A 24,663-nucleotide genomic window follows, 5' to 3' on the forward strand; every position below is an offset into this window, starting at 1 on the left:
TAAGAATACTAATACTACAAGGTCGGGGGGGGGGGTGTCTGGTTCGGAAGGGTACGTAAAAAAAAAGAAAAGAAGGGGGTACGTCTTTACGTCACACGCCGCGTTGGCTCGCAACAAGTGGTGAAAAGTTTTCAGACCCCCCTCCCCTGTATGTTTTTGTTGGGGGAAAAGTTGTTGGGAGTTAGGTCGTGTGAATGTAGCTTCCCCGTATTTTTTCCCTCGCCTCTCGGTAACAGTGGGAATGCGAGTTTTTACTCCAGGGAAGTCGAGCTTCGAGCAGGGTTTTTCCTCCCTACGTCCTCCGGCTCGGACCGAAAATCTCGGTGGCCCTCATCGTTTCACCTCTGCCGTCTCGTTAGCCACCTAAGCTAGCTCCGCCGCCAGCTAACTGCCCCACAAAGTTATCGCTACCTCGCCTCACGGTGTGTGTATTTCTTTCGGAAACGGCAGGAAAAGAAGAAGAAAAAAGAAACCGCAAAACGTAGAGATGGCGGAAACCAAAATAATTTATCATATCGACGAGGAGGAGACGCCGTATTTGGTGAAGATTCCCATCGCTGCCGAAAATATCACTTTGCTGGATTTTAAACAGGTCCTGAACAAGCCAAACTACAAGTTCTTCTTCAAGTCTATGGACCAAGACTTCGGGTGAGCTCCAGTGATTTCTTTCCTTCCCCTCTCTCTGTCTCTAGTAGAAGGAGAGCTTTGCATGCAAAATAAGGAGATCCATCATGCAAACGTGAATGTAGGCACAGAAATTTTGGAAAGCAGCCCCCCTTTTGTTGTGCTTGGATTTTCTGATCGGAGGAGTGACTTCCCAGAGCTAACGTGCGTACATAGTTGTGGGAGAAAATGCTGTTTGTATCTCTAAAACCACTCTATCCCATCTTGTGAGCAGTTGTGGTATATTTGTCGCTGGGGGTAACTTATGGTTCGAGGGAGGGTGAACATGCATGAAGCCAGCCTGTCTGGACCCCAGTCCCCCAAGCCCGGCCTTAATCAGAAAGTTGTAATGAGTGGTGATGAATATTCAAATACCAGAGGTAGCTGTGTCGGCTGGGACTTTTCTCAGAAAACATCATCATTACAATGGGAGGCATTCCCTGCCCCTGCTGCTTTTCTTTGCCCTAATCCTCATGCCTCCCTCCCTCCTTCAGTCCATCATCTGCTGAAATCCTCGCCTTTTCTTTCTTTCGGGTTTTGTCTCCCCTCTTTAACACTATGGCCTCCCAGCCATCCGTTCATTCCCCCAATTCCACACACACACAGACACACACAAAACCTAAACTTCCTTAGAAAGAGCCGTCTCCTCGCCTCTATCAATTCAATCTTGCTGTGTGTTTTCGCGCAGAGGAATGCATGTTTGTGGTTTATTCACACAGCGAGAGACCCTTAGGGTTTCTGTTAAATACATTGTAGTCTTGGATGAAGATTTGGTCTGGGCTATTTGCCTCTTTTACTCCGTTTGGATGGCACCAGGGAGCCTGTGCCAAGCCAGCCCTAATATCAACCCGGAGATGAGGTGGATTTTTTGGCTTTTCACTGGGCTTTGACAAAGCTGGTGGGCCACTATTAGCTGTCAACAGAAGTAACATCAATATCAGATCTGTTTAAAAATACTGTACATCTGGTCTAACCAGTGCCTGTAACCCCCCCCCCCCCCCCCCCAAAAAAAAATAAAAAAAATAAAAATAAATAAATAAAGATTGGAAGTTGCAGTTTACCTAATGTAGTCGAGCTGTTTACATCATAGCGTTGAGCCTGGACAGTATATAAAAGATGGATAGTTTTGGGATGGATGGGCATGATTTTCAATTCTGAAAAGTGAAGCTAATGTGGAAGTACCTTGTAATAAACAGTAGGGGGCGACTCTTCTGGTTGTGAAAATAAGTCTGCTTGCATAGAAGTGAACAAAGTGATGTCACTCCAGAATTAGAGTGTTTAGTGGGAACGTTGTAAAAGTGAGGAAAAACAGGATTTGTTTTGCTTTTGATTAAGGTAGAGCCAGTGGTGTAGCACTAGTAATGCAGTATAGTGTTTGTTTTTCTGCACTTAAAAACAACGCTGCAGCACATTCGTGGCTGGAGCCTGGCCTGTGCTCTGCGTATGGCTTATTCAGTGAATCACAAATGCACAGAAGTTGTAGTTTTTATACTCTTTACCATTACCAGTACCATTTTGGATAGTAACCTCGGGGTTTATGGGACTGCTTCGTTTTTCTAAGTAGGAAATTCAAGTTGAGGGGTACGTTCCAGTTAAACATTCCAGCTGAGAACTCGGATATCTGGACTTTCATACAAATCTCTAACACAGCATTATGGTGGGGCTTTCTTGTGTTTGGCAACCTGCTGTTGTATGAGTGAGCTCAGATTTAAAAGTTTGAATTCTGCTTCTGCAGCAAATCTAGTAATGTAGAGCCCAAGCAAGTGCCAAACACTGTAGTCTGCATTTATACCCGTAGGAGCTGCACAGACGACGATGTGTACTTACATTTCTAGGGAGATGTGTGGCAGGTTATGGCATAGGTTTTTAGACTAGTATGAACACAATGATGGCCATGTTTGGCCTACGTATTTGAAACCCATATTTAGGATTTGGGATCCATCACCTAAGCATACCATACTATAGCATCTTTCTTTTTTTTTTATAAAACAGTTTAAAAGAACTAAAACGAACACAAAGTGGTGTACATTGGAACTAAATGATAAAAATACACAAGATTGAACTAAAAATCAATTAAATAGGTCAAATAAATACAAGAAAAAGAGACTTCACCATTAAGGTGATGCTTTCAAATATCTTCCATATATATATACTAATATAATCACTTACTGTTTATTACATGTAACATGAAGAAAACATGTTACTTGATACTCTGCTCACTGACTGTTTATTTTCTATTGAATTTCCTTTCAAAAGCACCACAAACTGACGCTACCAACATGAAGTTTGAAACTTTAACAAAAAGGAAACTTTCCAGACTTTTTGGAGGTCTGTTGTATTAGTTTTAGTCTAATGTCCCAAAGAGTGCGTGTGTGTGTGTGTGTGCAGCTGTCATGTGCACAGTAAGATAATTGGCGAGCTTTTCAATCAGCGTGTCGGTTTATTATGTTACCTTTACTAGACTTTGTAAGTTAACTGTCAGATTAAGAGCTTGTCCCTGTGTAACTGGGTAACACATGATTATGTTTAGACCCCGTGTGCTTGTGTGTGAGTACTAAATGTTAAACGTCTCAAACAAGCCACCCTCTGGAAACTCTCAAAGACTGTATGGCCTGTCTTTAAGTTAAATTGCACTGTCTGGCATCATGCTCTCTCATTTGAATATCTCCAACTGAGTTCAGATGAAAAATTTCAAACATAGCTCTGAGTCAGCTGTCCAATCAAAGCAGGGACTTTTTCTCCCCCTCTCTTCCCCCTGCTCTCTCTTAACCAGGAGAGGAGTGTGTGTTTTCATTTGTCCTGGGTTGAGGCCAGCTGTCGAGGAGATCTGTGTGTGTGGCAGAGCAGGCCAGGGCTGGTGCTAGGAACCTGGACCTGGACAGGGGCCATTTGCTGGGTGTCTGGGGTGTCTATGGGGAGAAGAAAGGGAGAGAAGGAACAGGGTGGTGTTCACTTAGAGTCACTGGATATTCTGCTGTATACATGTGCGCTGAGAAGGGATCAGGGAGCTGTTTGAGTAAGATTAATTGTTAGAACAGCAATGCCGTGTTGAGAGTGAGGAATTTAAGGGTAGCAAGGGACTTGAAGAATGGTAGTCGGCAGGGAAAAGTTTAAGTTAATCCAACAGGACTCTGCATATTTCAGAGTTGTTTATGCATTGTATTCGAGGCATTTCAGTATGTGAGTGAAATGACTTTCGACTGTGGTCTCTTGTTTGTTTGGGGGACAGAGGAATGACGACAATCTTACTCTCTGCAGACAATTTGTGCATCTGTCCATCTGCCGTCTAGGTGCAGATTTGTGCTGAAAAAGCGTAATGGATAGGAAGAAAAAATATTGTTAGCTACATCAGTAGCCACATAGACAGGGCTCTCAAAACCTGCAGCAGATCCTCAATAGTGCCCACTACAATCCGGCTGTATGCTAGCATGCACCCACAAAACCAGCTCTCAACAGCTGCTTACAAAAGCCCAGTGGAACCTGACCAAGTCTCACACACTTAAGAGGAGGTACGCTGGCATGTGAAGCTGGAAAAAGGAGACTTTTGGAGACGCTTGAACAGCCAAGTGTCCTCTATGTAGCACTTACGCCCAGCTCGGTCTCTTGGAACTACTGTAGCTGAAGCCAAATGTTTGCCTCTCTGTAAACATGGAAGTCTTAGATGGAGGAGGGGAAAACTGCCAGACGGATGTGTTGTCTTTAAAGAATTTAGACCATGTTGGCTATTAATGTTAAGTAGCTGCTGTTATCTGTAATGGCTTTGCATGCAGATTTAGTTGACCGGGTTGTGTAATTCACAAGTAGGCTCAATGTGTTTTAGCTCATTGTGGTAAAAGAAGAAATTCCACAGTGTCTGTGAAGCAGTTTTGTGATGTTTGTTGTTAGTGTGCTGATTCATGGCTCCATGACTTGGGTGGTATTTTGGAAATAAGATTAGAAGCAGGATCCCAGTGATAAGCTTGTACTTATACTGGTGTGGAGTTTACTTTTAATGGGGGCTAACTGAAGCTAAATTAGTTAAATGTTGCTTTAATATTCATTTAAACCTCTTACAATACTGCTACATTACATTTAGATCAACTTGATATACATTCAAGGAATCTGAGGGCAGGAAGGAGACTGACTGTTTTGGCTCTCCTTTGTGTACAACTAAGATATTAGCAAAATGACACCACGCCAACACTGTGGAAGTCGCATTCGCACTTTAAGAATAAGTGCAATTTTGTTAATACAATAGTCCGAAAGAACAAGAAAGGTGATGGATTTGTGCCAGAGGAAGTAACAGAGGCTCATCAGCTTTACTGTAAAGATCATCCTCCCCTAATAGCCTATTCAGTAAGGAGCCAGTATAATTCAGTTCAGGTTTAGTTATATAGTCCCAGTTCACAACAGCAGTCGCTCAAAGATACTTGCAGGGTTATTGCAGGATTAAGATGGTACATTGTTACAGAGAGAACCCCAACAATTAGATAAGCCCTGGTGTGTGACTACAAATGCTAAAAAAGCCAGTCCTAGGCAAGGTTTCCTCTACCTCTGCTGACTGAATCCAAAACATTTTTAATACAATTTCTGTGCCCTTGTTTCGTTTCATTTCATTTCAGAGATATTTTTGAGAGACTCGACTGGGTCACACTAGTTTCTTTCTTCTGCTGTCGTCACACTTCAGGGGTGTTTTTTGCCAGCCCCTAGTTTGGTAGTGTTGGTGAGATACTTGGATGTGTTATACAATCAATTCCCTATTATAATCAAAAACATGCAAATTATTTTATCCTTAAACCAAGTTTTTCTTATATTTTTTGTACCTCCCAGAGAGGTTCTGTTCAACCATGAGTTGAACCCCTTCTTATCTCTATTGCCTTTACTCTTCATAGCAAGTAATCTGACTGGCCTATGTAGCCACCCACCAAAAACACAAAACAAAAGCCTTTAAACTCATTATCCTTTTTGTTTCATTAGAAAATGTTCCTCAGGTTTGGCCGAATGCGATCCTCCTCCCAGCCGTCCAGTTTTTCAGTGAAATCAGTTTTAATATGAGTGTGATCGACTGCAGCTGCATTGATGTGGCTGTAAGCTGATGATTTACCCAGATGGGTTTTGAGTTAACCCTGGCACTTTGATTTGGTGCAGCTGTGTTGTTGTCACGGGCTCATATATTTCATGTAATGTGTCGGTAATGTAAACTGTTTAATTCCCCTCCGCACTTTCACTTTTTCCATCTATGACTTAATGTCGTTTTCAGCCCTCTTTTCTCCACTGCAGTGTACCATACAGATCACACTTATCATGATGTCAGAAAACCAGAACCGTTCAAACCTACTGAACCTCCCTGTGTGTCTCTGTTCTTCAGGGTGGTGAAGGAAGAGATTTCAGACGACAGTGCCAAGTTGCCATGTTTCAACGGCAGAGTGGTGTCATGGGTAAGAGATGATAAACTTGCTGTTTATTTTCTTTTTAAAGCAGGAGTGGAAGCTATACACATTTCCCTGCTAACCTTTCTTTTTCCATCATTTCCTCTTGAGGCTTGTCTGAAAATGTCAAGACTTAACTTTAATCTCAAGAATAAGCCTACATCATGTTTAGCCAGAGGGTGTTTGCAAAAACCACCTCTTCTTTTTCCTGTGTCTTCCTTCAGACCTCCCTCAGACCAACAGTCTTGTCTAACCAGCAGCAGTAAAATGAAGTAATTAGATTTCAGATTTTTAGCCATTAACTTTGCACAATTATATGTCATCAGAGAGTTTGCACATCTGGTCCTGGCTTGCTCTTTGGTGAAACGTTTGGAAACTTGGAACAGGAAAAAAACTGAACCAGAGTAACTGTCCACCCAGGTAAAACAGGAGGGAGCAGATTCAGCAGAAGTATGGGAAAATTGTTCTTGGAGCTTTATCAACAGTCTGAGTCACTGGTAGTTTTGCTAGACTGTTACTCTCAGACTTCAATAAATCTTTTGTCACTTGAGAATTTTCTTACACTGAGCGCCTTGAACCGACTGTTTCTTTGCATGACATTTCCCTTTTAAACATTTAAAAGAGATTTGTCAAATGAAAGCGTGCACATTTTAACCTGGAGACAGACATGATGTCCATGTTTGCAGTAAGGCTGATGCACTTTTTCCATTTTTCTGAGAGAGGGTCCCTACAAATATTTTCCATATCATAGTTATGCTTCCATTCAGCTTGAGAGGGGTCCTTTTTGTACCATTTGTTTTACCCCGTTATGTGTTTTAACACCGAGGGCAGTAGAGATAAAGCTCTTATCTGCTTTATATTCATAGGTGTTTTTGTGTTGTTTCCTCTGCTATTTGTGTAAATTGAAAGTTTACAAAATTTCCATCCATCCACCTTCTGCCTCTTATCTGGGTCCAGGTTGTGGGACAGTAGTCTAAGCTGAAATGTCTAGACTTCCCTGTCTCCCTGACGTTTATTCTAGCTCTTTCAAGGGGGACAACGCAGGCAGTTTCAGGCCTGGGTCTAATCCGGGGCCTGCTCCCACTAACACATGCCCAAAACACTTCACCAAGAAGCATCCAGGAGGCATCCTAGTCAGATGCCTGAACAATCTCAACTGGGTCCTTTTTGTGTGGAGCATTAGCAGCTGCAGTTTGAGCGCCTCCTTAACTACCAACTCCACAGTCTATCTTTAAGGCTGGGCCAAGCCACCCTTTGGAGGAAGCTCACTTCCTTCTCCTTGTATCTGCCATCTCGTAGTTTCAGTGGATACCCACAGCTTAGGGCCGTAGGTCAGAGTAGGAACGTAGATCGACTGGTAGAGCAGCGGCTTTGCTTTCAAGCTAACTCTTACTTCACCACAACAGACTGATATAGCATCACTGCTGACACCACACCAGTATACCAGTCTCATGCTCCACTCACACCTCAGTGACCCTTTAAATTACCCCACTTGGGGCATCCCACCCCTTTCCAGCTGAGAACTGTGACCTCAGACTTGGAGGTCCTTATTGTCAAAGCACAAACTAAATGCCTATTATTAAATTTACGCATTTACATCAATGTCAGCAAAAACTCAATACTATAAACAAGATGCTATATTAAACTGGCTCTCATTAAAAAGATAGTTCATTATTTTCTTTGCCAGGTAATTGTCAAATCTGGCCGGGGTGGCTGCAAGTCCTTATAAAGCTTTTATCTTAAATACGTATTTGCTAATAAACAACCTTAAAAGTTTTAAATGGTCTTAAATTCATTTTAAATGTGTCTTAAATTTTTTTTTAGTCAACTCGCAGCTAAAATGTTGACCAGCAACATTAAAATTTTCACTCTGTCTACACATTGATATCCTACAATGTGACTGCATTGTCAAGCTGAGCTATTTTGGAACAACTGGACCCCCGATTTAGAAGGCGATACTAGCAGGAAAGCATGCATCACAGTTGTTTACATGCAGCAATGCATGACTTGGCCATGTGCAAACACATAGAATAGTATTAGGCGAGAAAGTCAAGTTGAAATTCTGTAGCCGCACGGAATTTAACATATGCAAACATTTAAAGGAGCATATCGAGATAGAAAAGGCGTTTTTAAGTTTGCCAAACAAATTCACAAAGGAAGCAAATGTTTCTCTGATTGTGTTAACTGATACTCGAGCCGAGCTGCACGCAGCGTGGCTTGTTAGCAGTTATAGCACAGCGAGTTGCCAGGTACAGCTTTCATACTTTCCATTTCTCTTGTAGAAGACCCAGTTGTTGTACTCCACCCTGCGGGTTGCATTTAAAAGGAGACAAAACACTGAGACTTGGCCCAGATAAGAAGGACAGGGGCTGGAGCATCTGTTAAGTGCATAAGAACTCAAAGAGAGGGAGAACAAAGCTCAGACACCAGAGGGACTGATATGCGATCTGCACAGAGAGATGGATGAAGGGATCCCAGAAGATGAGTGTTTCACAGTTACGTAGCCATTAATGGAGCGCAAAAAGCAGGGAGTGACTGGATAAAGTGGGCGAACGTCTCTGTGCACATGCTTGTGGACATTTGGTTGAGTTATTTTGACAGGAAATACAAAGCATGTTTATATGAAGTCACTGAATGCACCAAACTTCCCAAACTCTGGAGCTCATATGAAGTTTATAATAAGAAACGTTATGTGTGGGCTCTGCAGTGATGTAAGAAGGCCTGGACTCCGCTCTCTGTGTTTCTATGGTCCATGTAATTGGAAGCTATATGCCATTCATCCTAATTGTTGATGTGTGATACCTCTCTCTCCCCTTGTATGTGTGTGTGTGGACACTTTTGTTGTATAATGAAGAGAGACAGGTTAAGTGTAGGATAGCGTTTCAGTTTGCCCTTGAGACCTTCGTCTGAAAAGAGTACAGTGTTTGTATGTGAAAGTAATTGACATAGTACCCGTTTTTCCTCCCTCTGCCCTCCACCTCCTTCCTTCTCGTCCTTTCATTCCTCTTCTTTTTTTTCACCCTCTCGTCTCTCTGCCCTCTCTTACTTTGTGCCAGTTTCTCACCACTCCACATACTTGCCTACTTTTTTCCTAATACTTTCCATCCTGCTTCCCTCGACCTTTACCTCAGATTCTTTCCTCTCTTTATTATTTTTTTGTGTTGTCTCTAAATCTTTTATTTTGCTTCCTTTTATATATCAGTTGGTATCTTCAGACACTCCAGCAGCAGAGCCTCCAGTGGCAGTGGTCCCCCCTGTGGAAACAACTACCCAGCCTTTGCCCCCTCCGCCACCCCTTCCTCCCCCACCTGCAGAGAGGACCGGGGGCATCGGGGACTCCAGACCACCATCTTTCCAGTAAGCAACACACACACACACACACACACACACACACACACACACACACACACACACACACACACACACACGTGAATCATGAATCATTTACTGTGTATTTAAAGTGAGGGAAATGATTATTTGATCCCCTGCTGAAGTTTGCAAGCTTGCTCACTTATCAGGAAATGAACAGTTTCAAATTTTAAGGTAGTTTAAGGTAACATCAGCGAACAATCCTGAAAAAAAAACACTGCATAAAAGTTTTAAACTGATTTGCATGTCACTGTCATGAAATTAGTATTTGATCAACAAGTAAAATTTAGTACTTGGTGGAGAAACTCTTGTTAGCAAGCACAGCTGTAAGATGTTTCTTGTAGTTGGTCACCAGGTTTGCACAAATCTTTAAATCCTTTCTTAGCTGCCCCATGGCAGCTCAAAACTTCAGCTTCCTCCACAGAGTTTGTATAAGTCTGAGGTTTGAAGACTGGCTAGGCCACTTCATGATTTCCTGCTTCATCTGTAGCTGCTCCTTTGTTGCCTTGGTGATTTTTTTGGTCATGCTAGAACATCCATCCATGACCCGTTTTCGGCGTTCTGGCTGAGAGAAGGAGGTTCTCGTCCGTGATTGTATATTACATGTCTTGTTCATTGACATCCTCGATGCAGTGAAGTCATCCTGTCCCCTTAGCAGAAAAACAGCCCCAATAATGGTTCCAACTCCTGAACTGCAGGGATGTGCTCAGCATTTTCCTCCTTTCAAACACAGTTGGTTGAGATGATGTCAAAGAGCTAGATTTGAATTTTACAGTGTTTATTTATCGGATAAAATAAGTTAAATGTCACCGTTATTATTGTCCGGCTGGAAACAGCGGAGGTGTCCAAATTCAGAGGCTGGGTCCACCTGAGGACCCGGCCTTCGTGGTCTAAGTGGGTCGGGTTGACCGGAAATGAGCGACCGTGAAATTGGACGGTCTAGCCTTCAGAACTACGTCACGAGCTCTCTCGGTGGAGTGAAACTCTGCCGTCTGCTCCTTGCTATCTAAAATATAACCGGACGCTGGCGTACATTTTCGACCATCTCACACTTCAGTTTAATCAGTTTTCTGTCTGACGTTTATTCAGCTGTGTGAAAACCGCCGGAGGAACCCTCCCGAGAGATTAATAAAGTTTTGTTTAATCTAATCTAATAATTTTAATCTCAGCCAAACCGATTTACTCACGAACAAATAAAACACTGAAAAAGCCAAACAATAACATGTTTAAGTTATTTAAGTGACTTATATATCATGTTTATCCTGAGTAGTGAAAGACCGCGGGGGTTTATAAACGATGTGCCGGGAGTTTGCTGTTCTCGTCAGCTCAAGTTTACACAGCTACATTCTCGCCTGAAAATATGTTGAAAGTTTATTTTGTGACCCAGAAAGAATAATTAGAGTAGTATTAAAACTAAGTAACTGCAGTAGTAGTAGCCATTGTTGGAAACTGGAATTGCCTGGGCCTATCTGGGGTATGGTTTTTAAATTTTGTTGTCCGGGTGGAAAATCGGGAGATTTTCGGCAGGGGCACTGAAATTCTGAAAGACATGCAGTTTGTGGGGATAGGTTAATTGGATAATCCAAATTGCCACTAGGTGTGAATGTGCGAGTGAATGTGAGTATGAATGGTAGTCTGTCCTTGTGTGTTAGCCCTGCGACAGACTGGCGACCTGTCCAGGGAGTACTCCGCCTCTCGCCCTATGACAGCTGGGATTGGCTCCAGCACCCCCCGCGACCCTGAAAAGGATAAGCGGTAGCGAATGGATGGATGGATGGCACTGAAATTCGGGATTCTCACAGAAAAATCAGGAAGGGTGGCATGTATGGATGTTGTGTGCGCTGCAGGATTTCATTGCATTGTGCTCAAGTGTGTTACCAGTGTTGTTCTTAGCGACTGTGATCCCAACTGTCTTCAGGTCATTAACAAGCTGATCTCATGTAGTTTTGGGATGATCCACCACTTTTCACCCATTGTACTTGAAGACTTGCAACACACACCTGTGCTCCTCCTATAGTTTTAATTAGAAACTGTATATTTACCTGAATATCTCACACTCTCAGAGTATCAGGTTTACGCACGAATATGTGAGCTCATTTGAAACTGATCTTAGCTGGGACCGCCCTTGTTATTGACACAAGGAAAAGCTTTCAATCCCTGAGTAGACAGATCTGATTGAAGTGTTCCCTCACACAGTTTGAGTATGTTTTTGCCATATTCAAGAACTTCCAGTGTGCTTTGAAATGTTGTGAAATGTGGTCTAGTTGGTTTGGATAGTTGGGGTTACTGCAGAAAACTGTAACATCACATTAAGTTGATATGACAAATGTGTCAACAAACAGTTTCCTAGTGATTATTCTTGTTTAACACTGTTTTGGAAAGATCTGCTAATCGCAGTGAACCAACTGGTTTCTCACTTTGTTTGCTGTCAGTTCCTGGGCAGGTATTCAACGCTGGGTTTACCAGAACCTGCATTGAGACAGAGGCTACCAAAAACATTAGTTTTGAGCTGAAAAAGCAAAACGAAGAAGTGAATGAAGCTTAAAAACTGTCAAGCTAATACAAGTCTTTAGAGCAAGAATGAGATCTCATCTTACATATAGTCATTTCATTTTTTAAAACAAACAAACAAAAACATCCATGCGCGCACACACGTGTGTGATTAGGACAGCTTTTAAAAAAGCAAAAAACCAGTATAAATTTCAAAATAACTATTTATTATTTATTATTTATTTGTATTATATTATGTCATATTGTACAGCTTGTACATACATGTACGAAGAAGGTTAAAGTGGGACTTCACAGGTGGGCAAGCTGTAAGATCAGGTGTAGCAAAAATGTGTATCAGTGTGGGCCAAAAAATCAGAAGTGGTTGCACACTGTTTTGTATTGGGATATCCAGTAGATCTTTGCATTATTGTACATAAATCATAGGTCAGCTGTGATGAACTGCTACTCTGATATTCACTGCTCTTTGTGGATCGAGCCAATTGAACTCAACAGGATATAAACAGATGATTCAATAGCTGTAGGGATGATTTCTAACACCTGGGCAGTATAAAGCTAATCAAAAAGGTAGAATTCAGTGAGTGAATCTAATCAGCGTCACCAGCTTAGATTTACATCGATGTTTGCTGCCTTTCATGTAATCTAATATTGATATTGATATGACCAATCCAACATTACTGAAAACTATAGTTATAACCATAGTCCATCCTTTATCTTTATAAAAAACCAAGTATATCTGCACACTGCTTTTTCACGAGTCATTAGTAAGGAAGTAAAGAAGAAAAAGTAAATTAGTTATTTGTTTCCATAATATGTTTGGAGCTAGACCGACACCTTACTGCTCATACGTGACAATCTTCAAATGAAAGGGTCTCTGGTACCAAAGAAAAGGTTCAGTTTAACCAGCTGTTTTTATGACTGGGTGGTCTCCGGGGTACTGGATGCTGATGTATTATCAGTGTAGATATAACACCAAGCTATGAGAAACTGATTTTGGGGGAAAGTTCTTTGTTTTTTTTGTATGTTAAAAAACAATCAACCAGCCATTTAATTGTGGGTCTCATGAATCCAGTGTTAGTTGTGCTTTTAAGTTTTTATAGTGTGGACAGTGGGTCTGAATCTTAAAAGCAAACTAATTATCATTCAGTCTGATTGTGGTTGTGTTGATGTACACACAGCTTACAAAAATGAAGAAATCCATGTGAGTGGTAGAAAAAATGAAAAGCTTACTGTGTGATGTCAATAAAATTACAGTAGCTCTAATGCACAGTGACCATGCCGTGCTTTGTGTCTTCATGTGTCTTAAACTTTTTGATCATTGTAGGAAAATGTGCTAATATTGGACCAGCAAAGAGATTGTGCTGTTCTATAGCCTTCACTGCAATAAGAGACAATGTAATACATAGCAGATGTCATGTCCAAGGCCTGATTAAAGTGACACGTACCTGACCGACAACTTTAATGTAAGCAACATTAAGCACATAATGCTAAAAGTATGTATTAAAATGTTGATTTGGTGTTTAAAAGGGAACAGTTGTACGTGTGTTCAGCTCTATATTTGTATTCTTAGACTCACAGAGTAGTCTGACAGCATCTAAGGAGCCTATACTGGGCCTTGGTCCTTCTCAGGACACTTATTTGGACAATTACCAAGTTGTTTTTAAATAGCGTGATATAAATATGTAAATGTTCTGTAAATGTGACAGAAAATAAGGAAAAGAGTGAGTAGTTCTGTTTAACTGAAGAATAGTCTAGAGTTTGACTAAAGAAATGGACTGATATCAGCTGATTCTAGTTTATTACTGATAAGGATGTCTCTTGGGAGATAACAGCAAAATGTCTGCAAAGATGGCAATGAGATCATTTAGAAAAAAGGCCTCTTTTGAAGTTTGTCCAGCAGAAACACTGACAGGCTGTTCAAATGTCCTCCTGAAAATATTACAGTTCTCTAAATAGCAAATTGGCACTTATTTTCTTTATTTATTTGTATGATAATTAATAAATAATATAAATACTTGTATTATGTGTCAGATTCAGTTAAGCCCATTTTCATTCAGAGGAAGCTGTTAGAAATTAGGACGAAAAAATAAAGCATAGATATTCGTATACAGCAGCAGGCAATACTGCTTTAAAAGAACAGGTAAATTAAGGAAGGGCATGTACTTTCTAGCCTACTATAATTGCAAAAATGCATAACATAAAAAACGTATGTAGTTAGAAATGCCTTTTATGTTGTAAACACTGATTAGTGCAAATCCAGTGTTGAAATCCAGTCGTGCTCTAATTCCATCTGTAATTGTGCTTGTTTTTACAGTCCCAATGCAACAGGCAGCGTGGAGACTTTGGACGACCAGACTGAAACGGAGTCTGTAGTTTCTTTCAGGAGAGAGAGGCCTCGGCACAGAGAGAGCATGGAACAACACGGTGAGACACTCGTGCACACGAAAACAATCCTTTTAATACTGCCTCCTATCAAGATTTGGCACGTCTATATCTCCCAGACACTCAATGCAAGTTGATATAATCAGAGAGTTGCTGAGGAGTGAGGAATGTTTGGGATCTATAGGGAAACCCTGACTTGCACAAACATGAAAAATCATGTTGATTATTTTCCTGTTGTCTTTGGGGACTCTCGTGCGGCATCTCAGGCCCTCGTATGAACGGCCAGAGTCGTCTGGAGCGCCACCTGGCAGGATATGAGAGCTCTAGCACGGTGATGAGCAGCGAGTTAGAAACGACCAGCTTCTGCGACTCTGAGGACGATGACACGATGAGCAGGTGAGAAAGCGATAAATGTCGTATGTATCCAGTAGGTGATGGAACAGGCTAATGCGAGAGAAGCTGTCCCTTAAATTTGTGTTGACCTCCTTAAGAACCAAGCCTGTTAAAGGTTTATGAGCTATTTCTCTCTCTTGACCTTTCACCTTTTGTTGAACAGGTTCAGCAGTGCCACAGAGCAGAGCACAGCTTCGAGGCTTCTTAAGCGACATCGTCGACGGAGGAAACAGCGCCCCCCACGTCTGGAGAGGGTGTGTGCGCACGATTTACTTTGTGCAAACAGATTAAATATTTTGGTCACGTCAGTGTCTGTAGTGTAATGTTGTCATTTCCTGCTCCAGGCCTCCTCCTTCAGCAGTGTTACAGATTCCACGATGTCTCTGAACATCATCACCGTCACTCTAAACATGGGTCTGTACTCTCCTCATGCACCTCATGAACCTTTAAACTTATATCTCAGATTCATTTTTCTTACCTAATGTTCACCTCGTCTTAACATTATTGTGATTTCTCAACCGTACAGAAAAGTACAACTTCCTGGGTATCAGCATAGTGGGTCAGAGCAACGAAAGGGGGGATGGAGGCATCTACATTGGCTCCATCATGAAGGGAGGAGCTGTGGCTGCTGATGGACGCATTGAACCTGGTGACATGCTGCTGCAGGTGAGGAGGAATGATGGCTTTTTTCCTATATAAATGACGATGTCTTGATTTATTTAGTTTTTTAAATTACTGCAGCTGGTTTATCCAGGAAATACCAGTGTGGTTGTTTGGTTTTGAGATCTGCTGGGTCTCATTTCAGGAGCTTTTCTAGTGGGTGATCCAGTCCAGATCAGTGCTTGTTCACTTCAGTTGTAATTCATTCCTTGTCTACATGAACACATCTGTTTCTCTCTAAACCTAAACAAAGGAAGTATTTATGCGTATGAATGCAACTGGTTTTTATTTTATTTTTTTGTTCCGATCAAGAAGCTAGAACTGGGAAATTACTGACATTTTTCTGTTGAAAAGACTTTGATTAATCAGCTACCAAAACAGTTGGTTGTTATTCTTCATCATCAGCATCAATAAATAATTCATCTCCACTTATGAGTCTAAATAAACCTTTTTCTTATGCCTCATTATCCCCTCTCCTCCTAGGTGAATGACATCAATTTTGAAAATATGAGTAACGACGATGCAGTGCGGGTCCTGAGGGAGATTGTACACAAGCCAGGGTATGTTGTTGTTTTTTTTCCATCTGACTTTTTAGATGATATATCAAATGTTTTCAGGTTTTGTCTTGTCAACAGGTAGTAAGCTTTTGTTGTTATCAGGGATGGGTGGTATAGTCTCAAAATTATATCATGATATTTAGAGAAGCTATAATGATATTTCTGAGAATATAGGAAAAGTTTACTGAACAGCATTTTATTGATGGTTGCAGTTTTATTAAGGCAGCAGCATTTAGAAGTGTAAGTAAATAAAGGGGATTTTCCTTCTTGTCCTTCTGTGATGTTATATCTTGGGTTGGGCTTTAATCCAGCTTCTTAAAGTCCTGTTTCAGTAACTTTGATCCATCATTTGCTCTTCTTGTCTTATGATGTGTAGCTAGTGAGCGCTCCAGTGACGCTGTGTGGAGATTTGTTTAAATCACACGTCGCTGCTAGTATCTCCTTCTTCGTAGCCTTGTGTTTTTTCCTCAAGTGGTGAAAGGTGTTCGTTCTCTCCACCTTCAGTTTTCTTGCATATTTTGCAAAGTACTGTGCTTTGGGAGGTTGTAGAAGTATCTGTCTTTTTTTGTTTTGTTTTATTAATAAATGATCATTGGAGGCTGACACACAGCTCTCACTCTCAGACATGCCCTGCCTTGTCTTGTTGCCATGTGACGTTTTTGTATCGGGTAAATCTTCACCCCAGTATTAGCGTGGACGATGTGATCTGACCGTAGTCGTGATGTTTGCGTACTCTTTTCCAGGCCCATCATCCTCACAGTGGCAAAGTGCTGGGACCCGTCTCCTCAGGGCTACTTCACTCTGCCTCGCAGTACGTACAGCTCTGCCTGAGACACAACACACGGATCCATGTTTGTGTCAGTAACTGTTTCCTAATTGTTTTCCTCACCCTGCAGATGAGCCGGTCCGACCCATTGACCCTGCAGCATGGGTCAGTCACTCCGTGGCCATGACCGGGGCTTACCCTCCCTACCCAGGCAGTTCCTCCCTCAGCACCATCACGTCCTCGTCCTCCGTCACCGAGACTGAACGTAAGCGTCTTTGCGTTCACCCTACTCTATATTTGCTCCTTTATAATATCCCCTTTAGTAATATCAGCCTTTTCATGGCTGTGTATTATTTTCATAAAACTGTCCTTCGTGTCTAGTTGTCTAGTTTCATATCCAGACTCGTGATATTCAGTCTGAATTCAGTTCATTATTCTAAAGTATCTCTTTCCCCTTCTTCAGTCTGTGTCCGTCTTTGTCTCCCACCGACACTGGCACAGGAGTCGTCTTTCACATCTGTCTTTCTGCTTTTGTCGCGGCTGTTGTGTGATAAATGACGTCTGCTGCTTTCCTGCTTTTGATCTCTTTGAAGTTCCACTCCTTGCTTTCTTGTTTTTGGCCCCGTTCTGTTTTCATCTGTCATGCTTTCTTGCATGTTTTTCCCTCCTGAGGTTTTTCCTTAACCATTCTTCATCCTTCTCCAGGTTTTGATGACTTTAACTTATCACTGCACTCTGACATGGCATCTGTCGCCAAAGCCATGGCCTCACCAGAGTCGGGTCTGGAAGTCCGGGACCGCATGTGGCTTAAAATCACCATTCCCAACGCTTTCCTAGGTAAGACAAAAAGTGGAAACGAGGCAAGAGAGACTACACTCGTTCCATGAACTTTTTGCGGCTCACAGGACTTTACAGGGCAGGCATTATGTTCACAGAATTAAAACCGTGTGACTTGTGGGAGGAAAAACCCCTCAAGTACAAACGTGAATGCCTGTTTTGAATGAAAACATGTGTTAAATTGGAATCGCATGCAGCTGAATCACAAGGGATAATTACTACGTGTTTGTCTACTTTGTGCTTTTTGAAATGAAAATTTGATGTTATATTCAGTCTCTGATTTTATTACTTTCCCCCCTAACTTCTTAATGCACTCTAACACAGCAGCTTACAGGCACACCTCAGGCGTCAGGCAGGTTTTTTTTCAGTCAGAGGTGTTCATTTCACCTGGCTAGTTTTTGAGCTTGTCGTTTTCCTGCTAAATTCCTCTTAAAGATATTTGATTTATAAATAATCCGCTGGTTAGATTTCCACTCGGCTACTTTAGATGTAAGCCAGAAGTAAGCCCGGCGGTGTTGATGTTTCAGTTTCTCCACATAAATACATGACTCAGTGGTCTGCATCCAGCACTGGGAACCCTTCACTTTAAAACAAACTCTCAAACAGAATGCAAGCAGTGAGGTTACAGACATGGGGAAGTTAAATATAAGGAAGTGTATTAGGAATAAAATGTGTAACCACACCCAGCCAGCTGTGTGGTGTGGTACATTTGATGGCGGTGTTGCTTTTGTTGCTCTTCACTGCAGCTGTTATGGTGCTGCATTTAAAGTTCAATGTTTTTTCTCAAACTCAATCTGCTGTTTCTCAAACTGTCTACAGGCATAACATCAGATATGAAAACATCTGTTGTTTTCATATTGATGTGGCCTCCAGAGGGAGACAAACAACATTAATGAGTTAGTGTCTTTATCTAGTTCAATCAGTGTGGTAACTACGGCTTAACACATAACCTGAATTCTAAAATCCTCCGCACATATTGACAAGTTGAACTGAAAAATTCAAATTTGTATTTACCTATTGATTATTTTACACATCAAGTAATCTATCAAGTCAATCGATTAATGGAGTAATAAGATAAGAAACGTTTTTGTCTTATTATGGATCAACTGCTCCTTCTTGTTTAATTACTGTTTAATAACGGCGCCGCCTCTTTGCTCCTCGCGGTGTGTAAACAGACTCCGGCTCCACATTAAAGTGTGCCAGCATCATCATCCCTGCAGCAGTGACCTAATGTTAAACTTTTTATTCACACTCTGCACCTAAATATGTTTCTATTGCGGGTCTGTTTTTAGTCACAAATGTGGGTGAAATGCTCCCGTTTACATGACTCGATAAATCGTCGCACTGAACCATTAATCTCAGGTCCCCCTTTTTTTGTAACAATGTTGGGTTTTACTGTTATATTTACCGGCCTGCGGCGCTCTTTTTCAAATTTTTCCTTCTGTGTTTACTGGTGATTTGAACAAAATTCCATCATGGGTGCAAATTTTAGTGACTGTTAAGCCACATGACGAACGTGACGCTTAAAACAAAAGCATTCACAGGGGATGAACATGAAACATGAACTGGGATTTATGATTATTTAAAAAACATATGTTAATAACTGAGGTATGCTCGTGCAAAGTTTTGCATGAGAGGGAAAAAGGTCCATGCAGATATATGTATGGTATGTTCATTATAATAAGATGTTCTTTAATTATCATTTTCATTTAGTACGTTTTCTGGTTGTAGTAGGGGCTCTCACTGGGATTATGTTTAGAAAAAGAGTCATGTGTGAAACAAATCTTTTTATGTGAGCACGCACTGAGCCTAGTGTGTGTTTTTGTTTTGCTAGTTTGTTTTTAAAAGATCAGTCAAAACTCTTTATTTCATGATTGAATTTTATTACGAAAACCTGGCATCTATGGGACAAAATGTTTCTTAATGATGATTAGAATGATTTCTCTGCACCCCTCATCAGGTTCAGACGTAGTTGAGTGGTTGTTTCACCACATCGAGGGATTTCAGGACCGCCGTGAAGCCAGGAAGTACGCCAGCAACCTGCTGAAGGCCGGCTTCATTCGTCACACGGTCAATAAGATCACGTTCTCCGAACAGTGCTACTATGTATTCGGAGACTTGAGCGACTGTGAGAACTGTGAGTGGCTGCAAAACCCTGACATCAAACACTGAGCAACACATCCGACTGCTGAGTTTTATCCTTAATCACATTTTGCACATGGGCACTGGTGGACGCACCGGTTGTAGAAGGGGTTAGACATTTGACGTCATAGTTATCAAAGGATTCTTTAATGTCCTGCCATCGCTAAAATGAAATCTCAGGAAAGAAGACCAATCATTGTCCACCAGCTGCACCATATCAACGGTTCAGATGTAGTCATCTTTTTTTCGGGTTTGGTGCAAGAAAAGATCTTCATCATGCAAACCTAAAAATTATTCTCTGTTAGCTGTAAATCTTGAAGGAACATTTTTGCACCATTATTCACCCTCTCCCTCGTGTCTCCCACACAGATATGGCCAATCTGTCTCTGAATGACAACGACGGTTCCAGCGGCGCCTCGGACCAGGACACCCTGGCCCCCTTGCCGCTCCCTGGGGCTTCCCCGTGGCCCATGATGCACACCTTCCCCTATCAGCCATACCCAACACATCCCTTCTCCAGCCAGCCGCCTCCGTACCACGAGCTTACCAGTTACAGCTACGCCCCGGGCAGCACTGGCAGCCAACACAGCGAAGGTAAGCGGAGAGAAATGTTCTTTTATCCAGTATTTATTTTTAGAGTGAGATGCTGTAGGTGAGGCCGCTGTGAGCAAACTCTTCCTGTTTGAAGGGCCACTCCAAAATATTACTCAAGAAGTTTAGCTTTTCATGACAGAGCTACATAGTGTGCTCTGACATTGTGTATAATATATCCTGTGGCTCTTGATGACTGTACACAGGGCTATTAATCATGGATATAATATTAGAAAATACAATAAAACAGGACATATGAGCCTATTGCTCAATTTCTACCATTTCAGGATTTTCCTTGGCTCAGATGGGTCATTTGAAGATGACAGCACATCCCTGATCCATGTCCACTAACTGCAATAAGTCTGCATTATATTATTTTCTGCCCATTTAATGAATAAAAATGTCTGAAGCTGAGTAAATGACGGGCTTTTAATAAAACATTTTACTGCTTTTGGCCTAAACCTCCTTTGTGTGAGCCAAAAGTGCCTTCATGCATGAGAACACTGCATTTCCACAAATTAAAGTACACTACCTCTTAGACTGGGATTCTGCCTCCTCCTGGTCTCAGACGACACATTTTATCTTTCACGTGTAAGATGAATGTGTTCACCACTACACCAGAGACTCAGGAGAGCGTCTGTAGCATCTGTGATTCAAAATTCGGCTATTAAAAAGTGAAAAATCAAAATGAGCAGCAATTCCTGTTGTGCAAAGGAGAGAGGATAGTTGCATATGTAGAGTTAAAGGTTGAAGACATCTGCACACAGGAGTTTGCAACCAGCCATTGCCAAAGACTAGAATGCTTCAGCCCACTCAATCGTTAATCTTCACTTTAATCAAATACAAAAGAAAATGATGCATTTTCTTGAAATCTTTGTTTAAAAGCATAAACAGCACAGTCTGGTGGCTGTACCCAGTCATATGCAAAGTGTTAGGGCCAATGGTTCCATCGCCTGCTGCTAGGACACAACTTCAATGCAAGAGTAGTAAATTTAGATCACAGTAATAAGTAATATCATAAATGAACCACCTCCTATGAACACTTTTAATTCAGTTTTTCTATAAATAAAACTGTAGACAAAGGCAGCTTAAGTTTGCTAATGTGTCTTCGTCCCATGTGTGTCCTGAGGTGCATCTTTACTGTTCTGTCTGAGCCATCACACAATCCATGCAACTAAGTTGGTCTAACCCACCTCCACCGGGGGGCAGCAGTCAGCTGTGTGGAAAATGCTAAGAAATTACACAAGAAAGACTTCACAGAAAAGTGTAAATAATTTTAGTAAAACTGGTAAATCAGCTAAGCAGTGTCATCAGAGCTCAGATTTGTTTGACTTGTTATCAAACAGTATTTTCTCTCCCGTGTTGCTGCAGGGAGCCGGAGCAGCGGCTCGACGAGAAGCGAGGGTGAGCGGCGTCGCAGCAGTAAAGGCCCTGGTAGCACTGTGGGCGGAGGGGAGAAATCCCCGTCCGGCGGTGGTGGAGAAGGTGGCGGGGCCGACTCGCGCTCCGGCAGCGGCAGCGAGTCTGAGTACTCGACGCGCAGCAGTCTGAGGCGCGGCCACGGTTCAGCCGCCCCCAGCGAGCACAGCCACGCCTCCTCCCAACGCTCGCATCATCACCGCATACCCCAACCGCCCCACATGTCCCCCTACCCGCCGGGAATCCTGCCGTACAACCCCATGATGGTGATGATGGTACCCCAGCATCCACACCCGGCCATGGCAACCGCCCACGGCCTTCAGCACACGCAGCCGATGGCGGCAGCTCCCATGCACCCCGCGTTACCTCCACCTCCTTCCTCCACTCCTGGAGGACCGCCTGGTGCTCCGCCCACTCGTGACCTGGGTTCCGTACCCCCAGAGCTCACTGCGTCACGGCAGTCGTTCCACCTGGCCATGGGAAACCCCAGCGAGTTCTTCGTGGACGTCATGTAGTTTTTTTTCTCTTCCTTGTGTTTGGTGTCCGTTCATGTGAAGTTAGTGTTCCCACTTGTGTGGACGAGGATCTGATGGTAGCTTATTGAACTCGTGTGTGCCTGTTGGAGTCGGGGCGCTTGACACTAAATTTGGTCGAACAGGGTTTTAAAGTAAGAACGACGATAGGACAAATCTCAATTGATCTATGTAGAAATTTTAGCTTCTCTTCTTCAAATCCACTACAGAGCGCAGCCTGTTTTTATTTTTCAGGCCTTAACCCAGGAGGTTATTTTTTCCCTCCTACAGAAAACTGTACAATATTTAGCATTTGATCATTACACTCCTTCAAACACTCACTTAATATTTTATCATGGGAAGACCCTTCCAGTTCAGCCACTTGCCCTTGAGCTGCCCATCCAGAAACAACTGAGACCACAGTTTGGCACTAGAGGGCGCCAGGCACTCAGGCCAGATTCATTGGCTGCACAGGAGCAAATCAAGTGCCTTTCCATTATTATTTACGTTTTCACACTCCAGGTACAGCAAGCATCTTTTGTTTCAGCATTGTTTGACAGTGAGCCCCTCTGTATATATCTATTACTCCTGTGTATATGCAACTCTACAGACCAGCAAACTGTAATGTGAAAAGAAAGAAAGGTCCAAAAATGTCAGAAGAACTTGTTTTTAGTAATCACTGTCTAGGCCTAGTCATGAGATAACTCTTGTTGTGAGGAATGCGGGGTGGGGGTGTTTTTTTTTTTTTTTTTGTGTCAGGCTGTAGAGGCTCGATGGTACTCGTGGCACTAGACGTCCACAGCGGTACTTTTACCTACATGCAGTGTATATCCTCAGTAACTGTGATCCAAATGCCCCAGCTCTCCATGCTTATTTTTATGTTACTGACTCGCATTATTCACCCGTTCCTTTTTCTATGTGTGACTATATAAATCATGTGTAACCCAACTAACTATTAAGGTGCTAAATGAAGAGTCAACATTTCAGAAAGCTGACATTTATAGTGTCACATTGCTTGATTTCATATTGCCACCTTTGCTTGTGTATTTGAGAATAAATTTGATACATACTTATGGTTCAGAGTTGTTTATTTTAACTAGACACGTGAAGATTTGAATGAAGCTTGTGACCGTGAACTTTATCACATTGACAGACTGCAGTACAGATGCTGCAAAAACTCTAAGGTATGTGGGATTTGAATTTAGCTTAGCATCATGTTTTTAATAGATGTGATAATAGAAACAGAAATTATCATACGAGAGATGTTGATACGGGAAAGCTTTATGGTAGAAGTCTTTAGAATTTATTTTAATAATACAGTTAGATCCAAATCAACTAACAGAAAGCAATCAAGTAGCACATTTTAGCAACAAATCAAATACAATTGTGCATTAACACATGTTAGCTGGTTACTACACGTTGACCACACACTTTTCTAGAATAATGTTCAGACCGATTTGTACTTGTGTGTGTGTGTGTGGGCTGGAATTACACACAAACTGCTATAACCATTTGTAAATCTTACTTTACGCTGATGGATCACATCGTACACTTTGTCTATGCATACCGGACAGCAGGGGGCGTTCATGCGATGTTCCAACACTGTCGAAAAGTAGTAGAAGAAGAACGTCTGTTGATTGTAATAAAAAATACAGCCGCAGGGGGGGCGTTTTAAAAACGCACTACACTACGCATGTCAGTAATGGTATGCCCCCCGTCCCCAAGAGCACCTCCGTTTCCCTCCCGGACGCTCCGCCCACGTCAAATTTTCTCCTAGTTTGAGGCAGGCTCTGCCTCTTACGTCCACAGGAGACCGCTGTTGTGCACGGTCAGTGTTGCCAACATTTTTTTTTTCTGAAAAGCGACCAGTGACAAATCTGGCGACTTTTCCTGGTGTTATTGGAGACTTATGACGACTTTTTGACGTGAAAGCACGTATCGCTCTTACAGCAGCGGGTGCTGCCGTGGGCACCTCGCCGTCTAAAATAAATCAATGCACTAAAACACATCATTGCAAACTTAGAAATCGGATGTCCTTGGAGAGCCTTAACTCCATCTTGTACATCTCATATATAGACTGAAGCTGTCTGGTGGGGCTTCCTATGAACACCAGCTGCTTGATAAGGTTTTGCAGCTGCACATCAGCTGCATGCTAACTTCCATTAAGTCAAATGCTACAGATGCTGATCCTGCCATAAAAGCTCTCAACCAAAACGAGGATGACCCACTCCTTCTGTGAGCCAGCACGGCCTGTGCGTGTGGAGGGGTGTCTGAAAAAAACAAAAACAAAAAACAATTAGCCTGCATTAGAACCAGACTAGTTCCCATCATTTTTCACATTGCCACTGTTTCTTCTAGTGTGTCTCTTTTTTTGTCCATTTCGATTGTTAATGTAGTTAGTTACAAACGTTATGGTTACATATGTTTTTCTGTTACTTTTTGTGGACCACAAGGTT

The 24,663-nt window shown here is 42.1% G+C and overlaps 1 protein-coding gene across 1 annotated transcript; it reads left to right on the forward strand.

Annotated features, from left to right (window-relative positions):
* The first annotated feature begins 91 nt into the window (after positions 1-91).
* Positions 92-23,282, forward strand: dvl2 (dishevelled segment polarity protein 2). The gene is made up of 15 exons (XM_086281691.1): positions 92-648; positions 6,011-6,080; positions 9,274-9,428; positions 14,263-14,372; positions 14,597-14,726; positions 14,887-14,977; positions 15,068-15,137; positions 15,250-15,389; positions 15,867-15,943; positions 16,684-16,751; positions 16,837-16,971; positions 17,412-17,543; positions 19,504-19,680; positions 20,055-20,279; positions 21,648-23,282. The coding sequence occupies exons 1-15, from the start codon at positions 488-490 to the stop codon at positions 22,208-22,210; spliced, it is 2,304 nt and encodes a 767-aa protein (XP_086137817.1). The 5' UTR covers positions 92-487; the 3' UTR covers positions 22,211-23,282.
* The last annotated feature ends 1,381 nt before the right edge of the window (positions 23,283-24,663 follow it).

The sequence above is a fragment of the Aulonocara sp. 'chitande type north' Nkhata Bay genome, linkage group LG3, assembly GCF_057382095.1.
Source record: "Aulonocara sp. 'chitande type north' Nkhata Bay isolate Kocher_YH1m ecotype deep benthic linkage group LG3, A_spYH_male_GT1.1, whole genome shotgun sequence".
NCBI lineage: Eukaryota > Metazoa > Chordata > Actinopteri > Cichliformes > Cichlidae > Aulonocara > Aulonocara sp. 'chitande type north' Nkhata Bay.

Bases quoted from the DNA above. Each gene is read 5' to 3' on its own strand.
- dvl2 (XM_086281691.1), top strand. From the start codon at position 488: ATGGCGGAAACCAAAATAATTTATCATATCGACGAGGAGGAGACGCCG. The intron at 17,544-19,503 runs GTAAGACAAAAA...ACCCCTCATCAG, and splicing joins CATTCCCAACGCTTTCCTAG to GTTCAGACGTAGTTGAGTGG. The intron at 19,681-20,054 runs GTGAGTGGCTGC...TCTCCCACACAG, and splicing joins CTTGAGCGACTGTGAGAACT to ATATGGCCAATCTGTCTCTG.